Source organism: Heptranchias perlo, unplaced genomic scaffold (genome assembly GCF_035084215.1).
Source record: "Heptranchias perlo isolate sHepPer1 unplaced genomic scaffold, sHepPer1.hap1 HAP1_SCAFFOLD_270, whole genome shotgun sequence".
Taxonomy (NCBI): domain Eukaryota; kingdom Metazoa; phylum Chordata; class Chondrichthyes; order Hexanchiformes; family Hexanchidae; genus Heptranchias; species Heptranchias perlo.
In genome coordinates, this window is record NW_027139282.1 from 198,706 (window position 1) to 213,034 (window position 14,329).

At 55.5% G+C, this 14,329-nt stretch overlaps 1 protein-coding gene across 1 annotated transcript in view; it reads right to left on the reverse strand.

Moving 5' to 3' along the window:
- LOC137310695 (bone morphogenetic protein receptor type-2-like) overlaps positions 1 to 14,329 on the reverse strand; it is a 122,863-nt gene that overhangs the window by 37,602 nt on the left and 70,932 nt on the right. The window contains exons 5-6 of the mRNA XM_067978371.1: positions 11,044 to 11,132; positions 2,241 to 2,468 (exon numbers count right to left, since the gene is read on the reverse strand). Coding sequence (XP_067834472.1) covers positions 2,241 to 2,468; positions 11,044 to 11,132 — 317 coding nt within the window. The remainder of the gene's footprint in view (positions 1 to 2,240; positions 2,469 to 11,043; positions 11,133 to 14,329) is intronic.

Sequence of the window (14,329 nt, forward strand, 5' to 3'; positions counted from 1 at the left end):
AATTTGATTTGTCCAGTTGATATGATAGTTAAAATCCCCCATAATTATAGCTGTTCCTTTATTACATGCCCCGACTATTTCCTGATTAATACTTCTTCCAGCAGAGTTGCAACTATTAGGAGGCCTATATACTACGCCCACTAATGTTTTTTTCCCTTATTATTCCTTATCTCTACCCAAACTGTTTCATTATCCTGATCCTTTGTCCCAATATCATTTCTCTGTATTACAGTGATTCCTTCCTTTATTAACATAGCCACCCCACCTCCCCTTCCTTCCTGCCTGTCCTTCCTGATTGTTAAATACCCTGGCATATTTAATTCCCAGTCGTTGTCACCCTGCAGCCATGTTTCTGTAATGGCAACAAGATCATACCCATACGTAGTTATTTGTGCCGTTAACTCGTCCATTTTGTTACGAATGCTACGTGCATTCAGATAAAGAACTTTCATATATGTTTTGTGACACTTAGTTCCTGCTTTTTCCTTTTTTAACACTTTACCTTTTACTCCATACCTTCTGTCCCTTCCTGACATGCTTTCCTCTGTCTCCCTGCTCAGGTTCCCAACCCCCTGCCACAGCTTTGATGCTGGGTTAATCGCCTTACGCCTTCTAGTTTTTATTTTATCTGTCGTGCCTAAAGTACACTTTCTTTCCGCTGCTCTACGCTTTTCCCTTTCACTTGTTCTTCAACAACTGTTTGTACTATTTGTATTGTAGATTTCCCCTGGGTCTTCCCCTCTCTTACTGCTCTCAACTTTATTCCCTTCTGACTCCCCGCTCAGGTTCCCATCCCCCTGCCACTCTAGTTTAAATCTTCCCCAACAGCACTAGCAAACACCCCCGTGAGGACATTGATACAAAGATAGATGGAAAAGCAAGTTGTGATGAGGACACAAAGGGATATTGACAGGTTAAGCGAATGGGAAAAAATTTGGCAGATGGAATCTAATGTGGGAAAATGTGAAGTCATCCACTTTGGGAGGAAAAATAAAAAAGCAAAATATTATTTGAATGGAGAAATACTACAAAATACTGCGGTACAGAGGGATCTGGGTGTCCTCGTACATGAAACACAAAAAGTCAACATACAGGTGCAGCAGGTAATCCGGAAGGCAAACGGAATATTGGCCTTTATTTCGAGGGGGATGGAGTATAAAAGCAGGGAAGTCATGCTCCAACTGTCCAGGGTGCTGGTGAGACCACACCTGGAGTACTGCGTACAGTTCTGGTGCCCTTATTTAAGGAAGGACATACTTGCATTGGAGACAGTTCAGAGAAGGTTCACTCGGTTGATTCCGGGTATGGAAGGGTTGTCTTATGAGGAAAGATTGAGCAGGTTGGGTCTATACTCATTGGAGTTTAGAAGAATGAGAAGAGATCTTATTGAAACATACAAGATTCTGAGGGGACTCAATAGGGTCGATGCTGAGAGGATGTTACCCCTCATGGGGGAATCTAAAACTAGGGGGCATAGTCTCAGAATAAGGGGTCGCCCGTTTAAGATGGAAATGAGGAGGAATTTCTTCTCCCAGAGGGTCGTGAATCTTTGGAATTCTTTACCCCAAAAAGCTGTGGAAGCTGAGTCATTGAATACATTCAAGGCTGAGTTAGACAAATTTTTGATCAGCAAGGGAGTCAAAGGATATGGGGAAAGGGCGGGAAAGTGGAGTTGAGGTAAAAATCAAATCAGCCATGATCTTATTGAATGGCGGAGCAGGCTCGAGGGGCTGAATGGCCTACTCCTATCTCTTATGGTCTAAGATAATTGGAAAAGGGACTGTCTCACCATAGTGGGGATTGAGGCTTAACTGTAACATATTAAATAAGAATTGGATAAGGATTTGAGAAGGTAATATTTTAACAGATACAGGGAAATGACATTTTAATCAGGTGGCTCCAGTTGACAAGCCTGGAGTGATGGGCTGAATGGCCTCTTTCTCTGCTGATTCAATATGCCCAGAACCAGATTAACAGATCTTATTGCTGTTTATGGGATCTAACTGTGCAGAAATTAGTCGCCACATGTCCCACATATCAACCATCACTGCACTTCAATGTCATTTATTGTATAGGAACCGTTTGAGATTTTTGGAGACGTTTGATAAGATACATAAATACACGGTTTTCTTTCTTGCCTTTTTCTTGTGGAACTGTCCCCAGACAAGAAGTCAATGCCTATGACGGGGGAGAAGCTGTAGAGGGAGGAACGATTCCCTGTGTTGGAGAGAATAACTTACCCCAGGGTAGTATTCTGTTATGAGGAGATAGTCCATGTTACCATTGTGATTCCTTTCTCCAGCGTTAATAAACTTTACGATGTTTCCGTGTTCCATCAGTGGGAGAGAATGGAAACTTTTCTCGTTTGTGTAGTGCTGATGGTTGATGGCAGAAAACAATTTAACTGCCACCGGCCTGTCTGCCTGCAATCCCTTCCAGACTATCCCAAATCTTCCGTGACCAATAACCTGACGATTCCACAGAGACAGAACAAGTTAACTTCACCCAATCACGGCACTTCATCAGAAACCAATTCACAGCAGCTGCAATCAAGTGACACTTGAGAAAGGACAGAAGATATTGAAAGACTCAAGACTCTCGTTACCCTTCATCAGCAGAAGGCGTTTGACAGGGTGGGTCATCAATACTTGCTCAGGACCCCCGGGCAAATTCGGCATCGCAAAGCATTTCCTTGCCTGGATCCAATTTCTGTACGCTGCCGTGGAGCGTCTGGTTACAGTTAACGAATGATCCCCTATGTTTGGGAGGGGAGTGCGTCACGGACGCCCCATATCTGGCCAATCATACGCCATCTATGTAGAGATTATTTGGTGCCTCTTGTAAATGGGGTGGTCGGGACTGTCTGTGTGTGTGTGGGTGTGGGGACTGTCTCTGTGTGTGTGGGTGTGGGGACTGTCTCTGTGTGTGTGTGGGTGTGGGGACTGTCTCTGTGTGTGTGGGTGTGGGGACTGTCTCTGTGTGTGTGTGGGTGTGGGGACTGTCTCTGTGTGTGTGGGTGTGGGGACTGTCTCTGTGTGTGTGTGGGTGTGGGGACTGTCTCTGTGTGTGTGGGTGTGGGGACTGTCTCTGTGTGTGTGGGTGTGGGGACTGTCTCTGTGTGTGTGGGTGTGGGGACTGTCTCTGTGTGTGTGGGTGTGGGGACTGTCTCTGTGTGTGTGGGTTAGGGGACTGTCTCTGTGTGTGTGTGGGTGTGGGGACTGTCTGTGTGTGTGTGGGTTAGGGGACTGTCTCTGTGTGTGTGTGGGTGTGGGGACTGTCTCTGTGTGTGTGGGTGTGGGGACTGTCTCTGTGTGTGTGGGTGTGGGGACTGTCTCTGTGTGTGTGTGGGTGTGGGGACTGTCTCTCTGTGTCTGTGGGTGTGGGGACTGTCTCTGTGTGTGTGGGTGTGGGGACTGTGTGTGTGTGTGTGGGTGTGGGGACTGTCTCTGTGTGTGTGGGTGTGGGGACTGTCTCTGTGTGTGTGGGTGTGGGGACTGTCTCTCTGTGTGTGGGTGTGGGGACTGTCTCTGTGTGTGTGTGGGTGTGGGGACTGTCTCTCTGTGTGTGGGTGGGTGTGGGGACTGTCTCTCTGTGTGTGGGTGTGGGGACTGTCTCTGTGTGTGTGTGGGTGTGGGGACTGTCTCTGTGTGTGTGGGTGTGGGGACTGTCTCTGTGTGTGTGGGTGTGGGGACTGTCTCTGTGTGTGTGTGGGTGTGGGGAGTGTCTCTGTGTGTGTGTGGGTGTGGGGAGTGTCTCTGTGTGTGTGGGTGTGGGGACTGTCTCTGTGTGTGTGGGTGTGGGGAGTGTCTCTGTGTGTGTGTGGGTGTGGGGAGTGTCTCTGTGTGTGTGGGTGTGGGGACTGTCTCTGTGTGTGTGGGTGTGGGGACTGTCTCTGTGTGTGTGGGTGTGGGGACTGTCTCTGTGTGTGTGGGTGTGGGGACTGTCTCTGTGTGTGTGTGGGTGTGGGGACTGTCTGTGTGTGTGTGGGTGTGGGGACTGTCTCTGTGTGTGTGGGTGTGGGGACTGTCTCTGTGTGTGTGGGTGTGGGGACTGTCTCTGTGTGTGTGGGTGTGGGGACTGTCTCTGTGTGTGTGTGGGTGTGGGGACTGTCTCTGTGTGTGTGTGGGTGCGGGGACTGTCTCTGTGTGTGTGTGTGTGGGGACTGTCTCTGTGTGTGTGGGTGTGGGGACTGTCTGTGTGTGTGTGGGTGTGGGGACTGTCTGTGTGTGTGTGGGTGTGGGGACTGTCTGTGTGTGTGTGGGTGTGGGGACTGTCTCTGTGTGTGTGGGTGTGGGGACTGTCTCTGTGTGTGTGGGTGTGGGGACTGTCTCTGTGTGTGTGGGTGTGGGGACTGTCTCTGTGTGTGTGGGTGTGGGGACTGTCTCTGTGTGTGTGTGGGTGTGGGGACTGTCTCTGTGTGTGTGTGGGTGCGGGGACTGTCTCTGTGTGTGTGTGTGTGGGGACTGTCTGTGTGTGTGTGGGTGTGGGGACTGTCTCTGTGTGTGTGTGTGGGTGTGGGGACTGTCTCTGTGTGTGTGGGTGTGGGGACTGTCTCTCTGTGTGTGTGTGGGTGTGGGGACTGTCTCTGTGTGTGTGGGTGTGGGGACTGTCTCTGTGTGTGTGTGGGTGTGGGGACTGTCTCTGTGTGTGTGGGTGTGGGGACTGTCTCTGTGTGTGTGGGTGTGGGGACTGTCTCTGTGTGTGTGGGTGTGGGGACTGTCTCTGTGTGTGTGGGTGTGGGGACGGTCTCTCTGTGTGTGGGTGTGGGGACTGTCTCTCTCTGTGTGTGTGGGTGTGGGGACTGTCTCTGTGTGTGTGGGTGTGGGGACTGTCTCTGTGTGTGTGTGGGTGTGGGGACTGTCTCTGTGTGTGTGGGTGTGGGGACTGTCTCTGTGTGTGTGTGGGTGTGGGGACTGTCTCTGTGTGTGTGGGTGTGGGGACTGTCTCTGTGTGTGTGGGTGTGGGGACTGTCTCTGTGTGTGTGGGTGTGGGGACTGTCTCTGTGTGTGTGGGTGTGGGGACTGTCTCTGTGTGTGTGTGTGGGTGTGGGGACTGTCTCTCTGTGTGTGTGGGTGTGGGGACTGTCTGTGTGTGTGTGGGTGTGGGGACTGTCTCTGTGTGTGTGGGTGTGGGGACTGTCTCTGTGTGTGTGGGTGTGGGGACTGTCTCTGTGTGTGTGGGTGTGGGGACTGTCTCTGTGTGTGTGTGGGTGTGGGGACTGTCTCTGTGTGTGTGGGTGTGGGGACTGTCTCTGTGTGTGTGTGGGTGTGGGGACTGTGTGTGTGTGTGTGGGTGTGGGGACTGTCTCTGTGTGTGTGGGTGTGGGGACTGTCTCTGTGTGTGTGTGTGTGGGGACTGTCTCTGTGTGTGTGGGTGTGGGGACTGTCTCTGTGTGTGTGGGTGTGGGGACTGTCTCTGTGTGTGTGTGGGTGTGGGGACTGTCTCTGTGTGTGTGGGTGTGGGGACTGTCTCTGTGTGTGTGTGGGTGTGGGGACTGTCTGTGTGTGTGTGGGTGTGGGGACTGTCTCTGTGTGTGTGGGTGTGGGGACTGTCTCTGTGTGTGTGTGTGTGGGGACTGTCTCTGTGTGTGTGGGTGTGGGGACTGTCTCTGTGTGTGTGGGTGTGGGGACTGTCTCTGTGTGTGTGGGTGTGGGGACTGTCTCTGTGTGTGTGGGTGTGGGGACTGTCTCTGTGTGTGTGGGTGTGGGGACTGTCTGTGTGTGTGTGGGTGTGGGGACTGTCTCTGTGTGTGTGTGTGGGTGTGGGGACTGTCTCTGTGTGTGTGGGTGTGGGGACTGTCTCTGTGTGTGTGGGTGTGGGGACTGTCTCTGTGTGTGTGGGTGTGGGGACTGTCTCTGTGTGTGTGGGTGTGGGGACTGTCTCTGTGTGTGTGGGTGTGGGGACTGTCTCTGTGTGTGTGGGTGTGGGGACTGTCTCTGTGTGTGTGGGTGTGGGGACTGTCTCTGTGTGTGTGGGTGTGGGGACTGTCTCTGTGTGTGTGGGTGTGGGGACTGTCTCTGTGTGTGTGGGTGTGGGGACTGTCTCTCTGTGTGTGGGTGTGGGGACTGTCTCTGTGTGTGTGGGTGTGGGGACTGTCTCTGTGTGTGTGGGTGTGGGGACTGTCTCTGTGTGTGTGGGTGTCGGGACTGTCTGTGTGTGTGTGGGTGTGGGGACTGTCTCTGTGTGTGTGGGTGTGGGGACTGTCTCTGTGTGTGTGGGTGTGGGGACTGTCTCTGTGTGTGTGGGTGTGGGGACTGTCTCTGTGTGTGTGTGGGTGTGGGGACTGTCTCTGTGTGTGTGTGTGGGTGTGGGGACTGTCTCTGTGTGTGTGGGTGTGGGGACTGTCTGTGTGTGTGGGTGTGGGGACTGTCTCTGTGTGTGTGGGTGTGGGGACTGTCTCTGTGTGTGTGGGTGTGGGGACTGTCTCTGTGTGTGTGGGTGTGGGGACTGTCTCTGTGTGTGTGGGTGTGGGGACTGTCTCTCTGTGTGTGGGTGTGGGGACTGTCTCTGTGTGTGTGGGTGTGGGGACTGTCTCTGTGTGTGTGGGTGTGGGGACTGTCTCTGTGTGTGTGGGTGTGGGGACTGTCTCTGTGTGTGTGGGTGTGGGGACTGTCTCTGTGTGTGTGGGTGTGGGGACTGTCTCTGTGTGTGTGGGTGTGGGGACAGTCTCTCTGTGTGTGTGTGGGTGTGGGGACTGTCTCTGTGTGTGTGTGGGTGTGGGGACTGTCTCTGTGTGTGTGGGTGTGGGGACTGTCTGTGTGTGTGTGTGGGTGTGGGGACTGTCTCTGTGTGTGTGGGTGTGGGGACTGTCTCTGTGTGTGTGGGTGTGGGGACTGTCTCTGTGTGTGTGGGTGTGGGGACTGTCTCTGTGTGTGTGTGGGTGTGGGGACTGTCTCTGTGTGTGTGTGTGGGTGTGGGGACTGTCTCTGTGTGTGTGTGGGTGTGGGGACTGTCTCTGTGTGTGTGGGTGTGGGGAGTGTCTCTGTGTGTGTGGGTGTGGGGACTGTCTCTCTGTGTGTGGGTGTGGGGACTGTCTCTGTGTGTGTGGGTGTGGGGACTGTCTCTGTGTGTGTGGGTGTGGGGACTGTCTCTGTGTGTGTGGGTGTGGGGACTGTCTCTGTGTGTGTGGGTGTGGGGACTGTCTCTGTGTGGGTGGGTGTGGGGACTGTCTCTGTGTGTGTGGGTGTGGGGACTGTCTCTGTGTGTGTGGGTGTGGGGACTGTCTCTGTGTGTGTGGGTGCGGGGAGTGTCTCTGTGTGTGTGGGTGTGGGGACTGTCTGTGTGTGTGTGGGTGTGGGGACTGTCTCTGTGTGTGTGGGTGTGGGGACTGTCTCTGTGTGTGTGGGTGTGGGGACTGTCTCTGTGTGTGTGGGGACTGTCTCTGTGTGTGTGTGGGTGTGGGGACTGTCTCTGTGTGTGTGGGTGTGGGGACTGTCTCTGTGTGTGTGGGTGTGGGGACTGTCTCTGTGTGTGTGGGTGTGGGGACTGTCTCTGTGTGTGTGGGTGTGGGGACTGTCTCTGTGTGTGTGGGTGTGGGGACTGTCTCTGTGTGTGTGGGTGTGGGGACTGTCTCTGTGTGTGTGGGTGTGGGGACTGTCTGTGTGTGTGGGTGTGGGGAGTGTCTCTGTGTGTGTGGGTGTGGGGAGTGTCTCTGTGTGTGTGGGTGTGGGGACTGTCTCTCTGTGTGTGGGTGTGGGGACTGTCTCTGTGTGTGTGGGTGTGGGGACTGTCTCTGTGTGTGTGGGTGTGGGGAGTGTCTCTGTGTGTGTGGGTGTGGGGACTGTCTCTGTGTGTGTGGGTGTGGGGACTGTCTCTCTGTGTGTGGGTGTGGGGACTGTCTCTGTGTGTGTGGGTGTGGGGAATGTCTCTGTGTGTGTGGGTGTGGGGACTGTCTCTGTGTGTGTGGGTGTGGGGAATGTCTCTGTGTGTGTGGGTGTGGGGACTGTCTCTGTGTGTGTGTGGGTGTGGGGACTGTCTCTGTGTGTGTGGGTGTGGGGAATGTCTCTGTGTGTGTGGGTGTGGGGACTGTCTCTGTGTGTGTGTGGGTGTGGGGACTGTCTCTGTGTGTGTGGGTGTGGGGACTGTCTGTGTGTGTGTGTGGGTGTGGGGACTGTCTCTGTGTGTGTGGGTGTGGGGACTGTCTCTGTGTGTGTGGGTGTGGGGACTGTCTGTGTGTGTGTGGGTGCGGGGACTGTCTCTGTGTGTGGGTGTGGGGACTGTCTCTCTCTGTGTGTGGGTGTGGGGACTGTCTCTCTCTGTGTGTGGGTGTGGGGACTGTCTCTGTGTGTGTGGGTGTGGGGACTGTCTCTGTGTGTGTGGGTGTGGGGACTGTCTCTGTGTGTGTGGGTGTGGGGACTGTCTCTGTGTGTGTGGGTGTGGGGACTGTCTCTGTGTGTGTGTGGGTGTGGGGACTGTCTCTGTGTGTGTGGGTGTGGGGACTGTCTCTGTGTGTGTGGGTGTGGGGACTGTCTCTGTGTGTGTGGGTGTGGGGACTGTCTCTGTGTGTGTGGGTGTGGGGACTGTCTCTGTGTGTGTGTGGGTGTGGGGACTGTCTCTGTGTGTGTGTGGGTGTGGGGACTGTCTCTCTCTGTGTGTGGGTGTGGGGACTGTCTCTGTGTGTGTGGGTGTGGGGACTGTCTCTGTGTGTGTGTGGGTGTGGGGACTGTCTCTGTGTGTGTGTGGGTGTGGGGCTGTCTCTGTGTGTGTGGGTGTGGGGATGATGGAGATTGAGTCAGGGTTGGGGACTAATCTCGGTGAGATCGATACAGTCAGTATTGGGGACTAATCTCGGTGAGATCGATACAGTCAGTATTGGGGACTAATCTCGGTGAGATCGATACAGTCAGTATTGGGGACTAATCTCGGTGAGATGGATACAGTCAGTATTGGGGACTAATCTCGGTGAGATCGATACAGTCAGTATTGGGGACTAATCTCGGTGAGATCGATACAGTCAGTATTGGGGACTAATCTCGGTGAGATCGCTACAGTCAGTATTGGGGACTAATCTCGGTGAGATCGCTACAGTCAGTGTTTGGGACTAATCTCGGTGAGATCGATACAGTCAGTATTGGGGACTAATCTCGGTGAGATCGATACAGTCAGTATTGGGGACTAATCTCGGTGAGATCGATACAGTCAGTATTGGGGACTAATCTCGGTGAGATGGATACAGTCAGTATTGGGGACTAATCTCGGTGAGATCGATACAGTCAGTATTGGGGACTAATCTCGGTGAGATCGCTACAGTCAGTATTGGGGACTAATCTCGGTGAGATCGCTACAGTCAGTGTTTGGGACTAATCTCGGTGAGATCGATACAGTCAGTATTGGGGACTAATCTCGGTGAGATCGATACAGTCAGTATTGGGGACTAATCTCGGTGAGATCGATACAGTCAGTATTGGGGACTAATCTCGGTGAGATGGATACAGTCAGTATTGGGGACTAATCTCGGTGAGATCGATACAGTCAGTATTGGGGACTAATCTCGGTGAGATCGATACAGTCAGTATTGGGGACTAATCTCGGTGAGATCGATACAGTCAGTGTTTGGGACTAATCTCGGTGAGATCGATACAGTCAGTATTGGGGACTAATCTCGGTGAGATCGATACAGTCAGTATTGGAGACTAATCTCGGTGAGATCGATACAGTCAGTATTGGGGACTAATCTCGGTGAGATGGATACAGTCAGTATTGGGGACTAATCTCGGTGAGATCGATACAGTCAGTATTGGGGACTAATCTCGGTGAGATCGATACAGTCAGTATTGGGGACTAATCTCGGTGAGATCGATACAGTCAGTATTGGGGACTAATCTCGGTGAGATGGATACAGTCAGTATTGGGGACTAATCTCGGTGAGATCGATACAGTCAGTATTGGGGACTAATCTCGGTGAGATGGATACAGTCAGTATTGGGGACTAATCTCGGTGAGATCGCTACAGTCAGTATTGGGGACTAATCTCGGTGAGATCGCTACAGTCAGTGTTTGGGACTAATCTCGGTGAGATCGATACAGTCAGTATTGGGGACTAATCTCGGTGAGATCGATACAGTCAGTATTGGGGACTAATCTCGGTGAGATCGATACAGTCAGTATTGGGGACTAATCTCGGTGAGATGGATACAGTCAGTATTGGGGACTAATCTCGGTGAGATCGATACAGTCAGTATTGGGGACTAATCTCGGTGAGATCGATACAGTCAGTATTGGGGACTAATCTCGGTGAGATCGATACAGTCAGTGTTTGGGACTAATCTCGGTGAGATCGATACAGTCAGTATTGGGGACTAATCTCGGTGAGATCGATACAGTCAGTATTGGAGACTAATCTCGGTGAGATCGATACAGTCAGTATTGGGGACTAATCTCGGTGAGATGGATACAGTCAGTATTGGGGACTAATCTCGGTGAGATCGATACAGTCAGTATTGGGGACTAATCTCGGTGAGATCGATACAGTCAGTATTGGGGACTAATCTCGGTGAGATCGATACAGTCAGTATTGGGGACTAATCTCGGTGAGATGGATACAGTCAGTATTGGGGACTAATCTCGGTGAGATCGATACAGTCAGTATTGGGGACTAATCTCGGTGAGATGGATACAGTCAGTATTGGGGACTAATCTCGGTGAGATCGATACAGTCAGTATTGGGGACTAATCTCGGTGAGATCGATACAGTCAGTATTGGGGACTAATCTCGGTGAGATGGATACAGTCAGTATTAGGGACTAATCTCGGTGAGATCGATACAGTCAGTATTGGGGACTAATCTCAGTGAGATCGATACAGTCAGTATTGGGGACTAATCTCGGTGAGATCGATACAGTCAGTATTGGGGACTAATCTCGGTGAGATCGATACAGTCAGTGTTTGGGACTAATCTCGGTGAGATCGATACAGTCAGTATTGGGGACTAATCTCGGTGAGATGGATACAGTCAGTATTAGGGACTAATCTCGGTGAGATCGATACAGTCAGTATTGGGGACTAATCTCGGTGAGATCGATACAGTCAGTGTTTGGGACTAACCTCGATGAGCTCAGTGTTGATGAATCTTTCCTCCCCAACGACAGGAGCTGCTGAGTGAGAATGATAACAGGCTTTTACCTGCTCTCGGACTGGAATAGAGAGAGAAACAGTTATTGTAGAGAGGCTGACCTCTGACCTGAGACTCACCTGTCTTTGGGCCCCACTGCCCCTCTCTGAGGGGGGGCCCCACTGCCCCTCTCTGAGGGGGGGCCCCACTGCCCCTCTCTGAGGGGGGGCCCCACTGCCCCTCTCTGAGGGGGGGCCCCACTGCCCCTCTCTGAGGGGGGGCCCCACTGCCCCTCTCTGAGGGGGGGCCCCACTGCCCCTCTCTGAGGGGGGGCCCCACTGCCCCTCTCTGAGGGGTGGCCCCACTGCCCCTCTCTGAGGGGGGGCCCCACTGCCCCTCTCTGAGGGGGGGCCCCACTGCCCCTCTCTGAGGGGGGGCCCCACTGCCCCTCTCTGAGGGGTGGCCCCACTGCCCCTCTCTGAGGGGGGGCCCCACTGCCCCTCTCTGAGGGGGGGCCCCACTGCCCCTCTCTGAGGGGGGGCCCCACTGCCCCTCTCTGAGGGGGGGCCCCACTGCCCCTCTCTGAGGGGTGGCCCCACTGCCCCTCTCTGAGGGGGGGCCCCACTGCCCCTCTCTGAGGGGGGGCCCCACTGCCCCTCTCTGAGGGGGGGCCCCACTGCCCCTCTCTGAGGGGGGACCCCACTGCCCCTCCCTGGTCTGAGGGGGGAGCCCCACTGCCCCTCCCTGGTCTGAGGGGGGCCCCATTGCCCCTCCCTGCTCTGAGGGGAGCCACACTGCCCCTCCCTGGTCTGAGGGGGGCCCCACTGCCCCTCTCTGGTCTGAGGGGGGCCCCATTGCCCCTCCCTGGTCTGAGGGGAGCCACACTGCCCCTCCCTGGTCTGAGGGGGGCCCCACTGCCCCTCTCTGGTCTGAGGGGGGCCCCACTGCCCCTCCCTGGTCTGGGGGAGGCCCCAATCTACCTCCCTGGCCTGGGGGAGGCCCCGATCTACCTCCCTGGCCTGGGGGAGGCCCCAATCTATCTCCTGGCCTGGGGGGCCCCAATCTACCTCCCTGGTCTGCGGGCCCCCAATCTACCTCCGTGGTCTGGGGGAGGCCCCAATCAACCTCCGTGGTCTGGGGGAGGCCCCAATCTACCTCCCTGGTCTGGGGGAGGCCCCAATCTACCTCCATGCTCTGGGGGGTGAGGTCCCACTGTCCCTCCTTGGTCTGGGGGAGGCCCCAATCTACCTCCCTGGTCTGGGGGAGGCCCCAATCTACCTCCCTGGTCTGGAAGAGGCCCCAATCTACCTCCCTGATCTGCGGGAGGCCCCAATCTACCTCCCTGGTCTGGGGGGTGATGTCCTACTGCCCCTCCCTGGTCTGGGGGAGGCCCCAATCTACCTCCCTGGTCTGGGGGAGGCCCCAATCTACCTCCCTGGTCTGGGGGAGGCCCCAATCTACCTCCCTGCTCTGGGGGGTGAGGTCCCACTGTCCCTCCTTGGTCTGGGGGAGGCCCCAATCTACCTCCTGGCCTGGGGGACCCCAATCTACCTCCCTGGCCTGGGGTAGGCCCCAATCTACCTCCCTGGTCTGGGGGAGGCCCCAATCTACCTCCCTGCTCTGGGGGGTGAGGTCCCACTGTCCCTCCTTGGTCTGGGGGAGGCCCCAATCTACCTCCTGGCCTGGGGGAGGCCCCAATCTACCTCCCTGGTCTGGGGGGTGATGTCCTACTGTCCCTCCTTGGTCTGGAAGAGGCCCCAATCTACCTCCCTGGTCTGGGGGAGGCCCCAATCTACCTCCCTGCTCTGGGGGGTGAGGTCCCACTGTCCCTCCTTGGTCTGGGGGAGGCCCCAATCTACCTCCTGGCCTGGGGGACCCCAATCTACCTCCCTGGCCTGGGGTAGGCCCCAATCTACCTCCCTGGTCTGGGGGAGGCCCCAATCTACCTCCCTGGTCTGGGGGAGGACCCAATCTACCTCCCTGGTCTGGGGGAGGCCCCAATCTACCTCCCTGGCCTGGGGGAGGCCCCAATCTACCTCCCTGGTCTGGGGGAGGCCCCAATCTACCTCCCTGGTCTGGGGGGTGATGTCCCACTGCCCCTCCTTGGTCTGGGGGAGGCCCCAATCTACCTCACTGGTCTGGGGGAGGCCCCAATCTACCTCCCTGGTCTGGGGGAGGCCCCAATCTACCTCCCTGCTCTTAGGGTGAGGTCCCACTGCCCCTCCTTGGTCTGGAAGAGGCCCCAATCTACCTCCCTGATCTGCGGGAGGCCCCAATCTACCTCCCTGCTCTTGGGGGTGAGGTCCCACTGCCCCTCCCTGGTCTGGGGGAGGCCCCAATCTACCTCCCTGGTCTGGGGGAGGCCCCAATCTACCTCCCTGGTCTGGGGGAGGCCCCAATCTACCTCCCTGGTCTGGGGGGTGATGTCCCACTGCCCCTCCTTGGTCTGGGGGAGGCCCCAATCTACCTCCCTGGTCTGGGGGAGGCCCCAATTTACCTCCTTGGTCTGGGGGAGGCCCCAATCTACCTCCCTGGTCTGGGGGCCCCCAATCTACCTCCCTGGTCTGGGGGAGGCCCCAATCTATCTCCCTGGTCTGGGGGAGGCCCCAATCTACCTCCCTGGTCTGGGGGAGGCCCCAATCTACCTCCCTGGTCTGGGGGAGGCCCCAATCTACCTCCCTGCTCTTGGGGTGAGGTCCCACTGCCCCTCCTTGGTCTGGAAGAGGCCCCAATCTACCTCCCTGATCTGCGGGAGGCCCCAATCTACCTCCCTGCTCTTGGGGGTGAGGTCCCACTGCCCCTCCTTGGTCTGGGGGAGGCCCCAATCTCCCTCCCTGGCCTGGGGTCCCCACTGCCTCTCCCTGGTTTGGGGGAGGCCCCAATCTTCCTCCCTGCTGTGGGCCGGGGGGGGGGGTGGGGGGTGAGTGGAGGCCTTGGCCGGCTCCTACATTGAGAGACAGCAGCAGGTTGAGCCTGGGATGGGATCCTGGGAAGGGCCTGAAACAGGGGGGACTGCGGGACAGGGTCTTTGGGGGTCCAGGAGATGCCTTCCTGTGTCTCCTGGGCCTTTTATTCAGCGGCCCCTTTAAGGTTGGACTTTAGGCCGCTCAATGCCTGGGGCATTTCCCACGCTGCTCCCCCATTTATACCTGAATTCTGCATTCAGGGATCCTACAAGACCTGGTTTGTATATTTAAAGAGTCTGATGCCTGTTTTAGGCAGGTGCTCTGGACGACTAAAAGTCACCCCAGCCGATCTGGCATCCGGCGCACTTGGGGT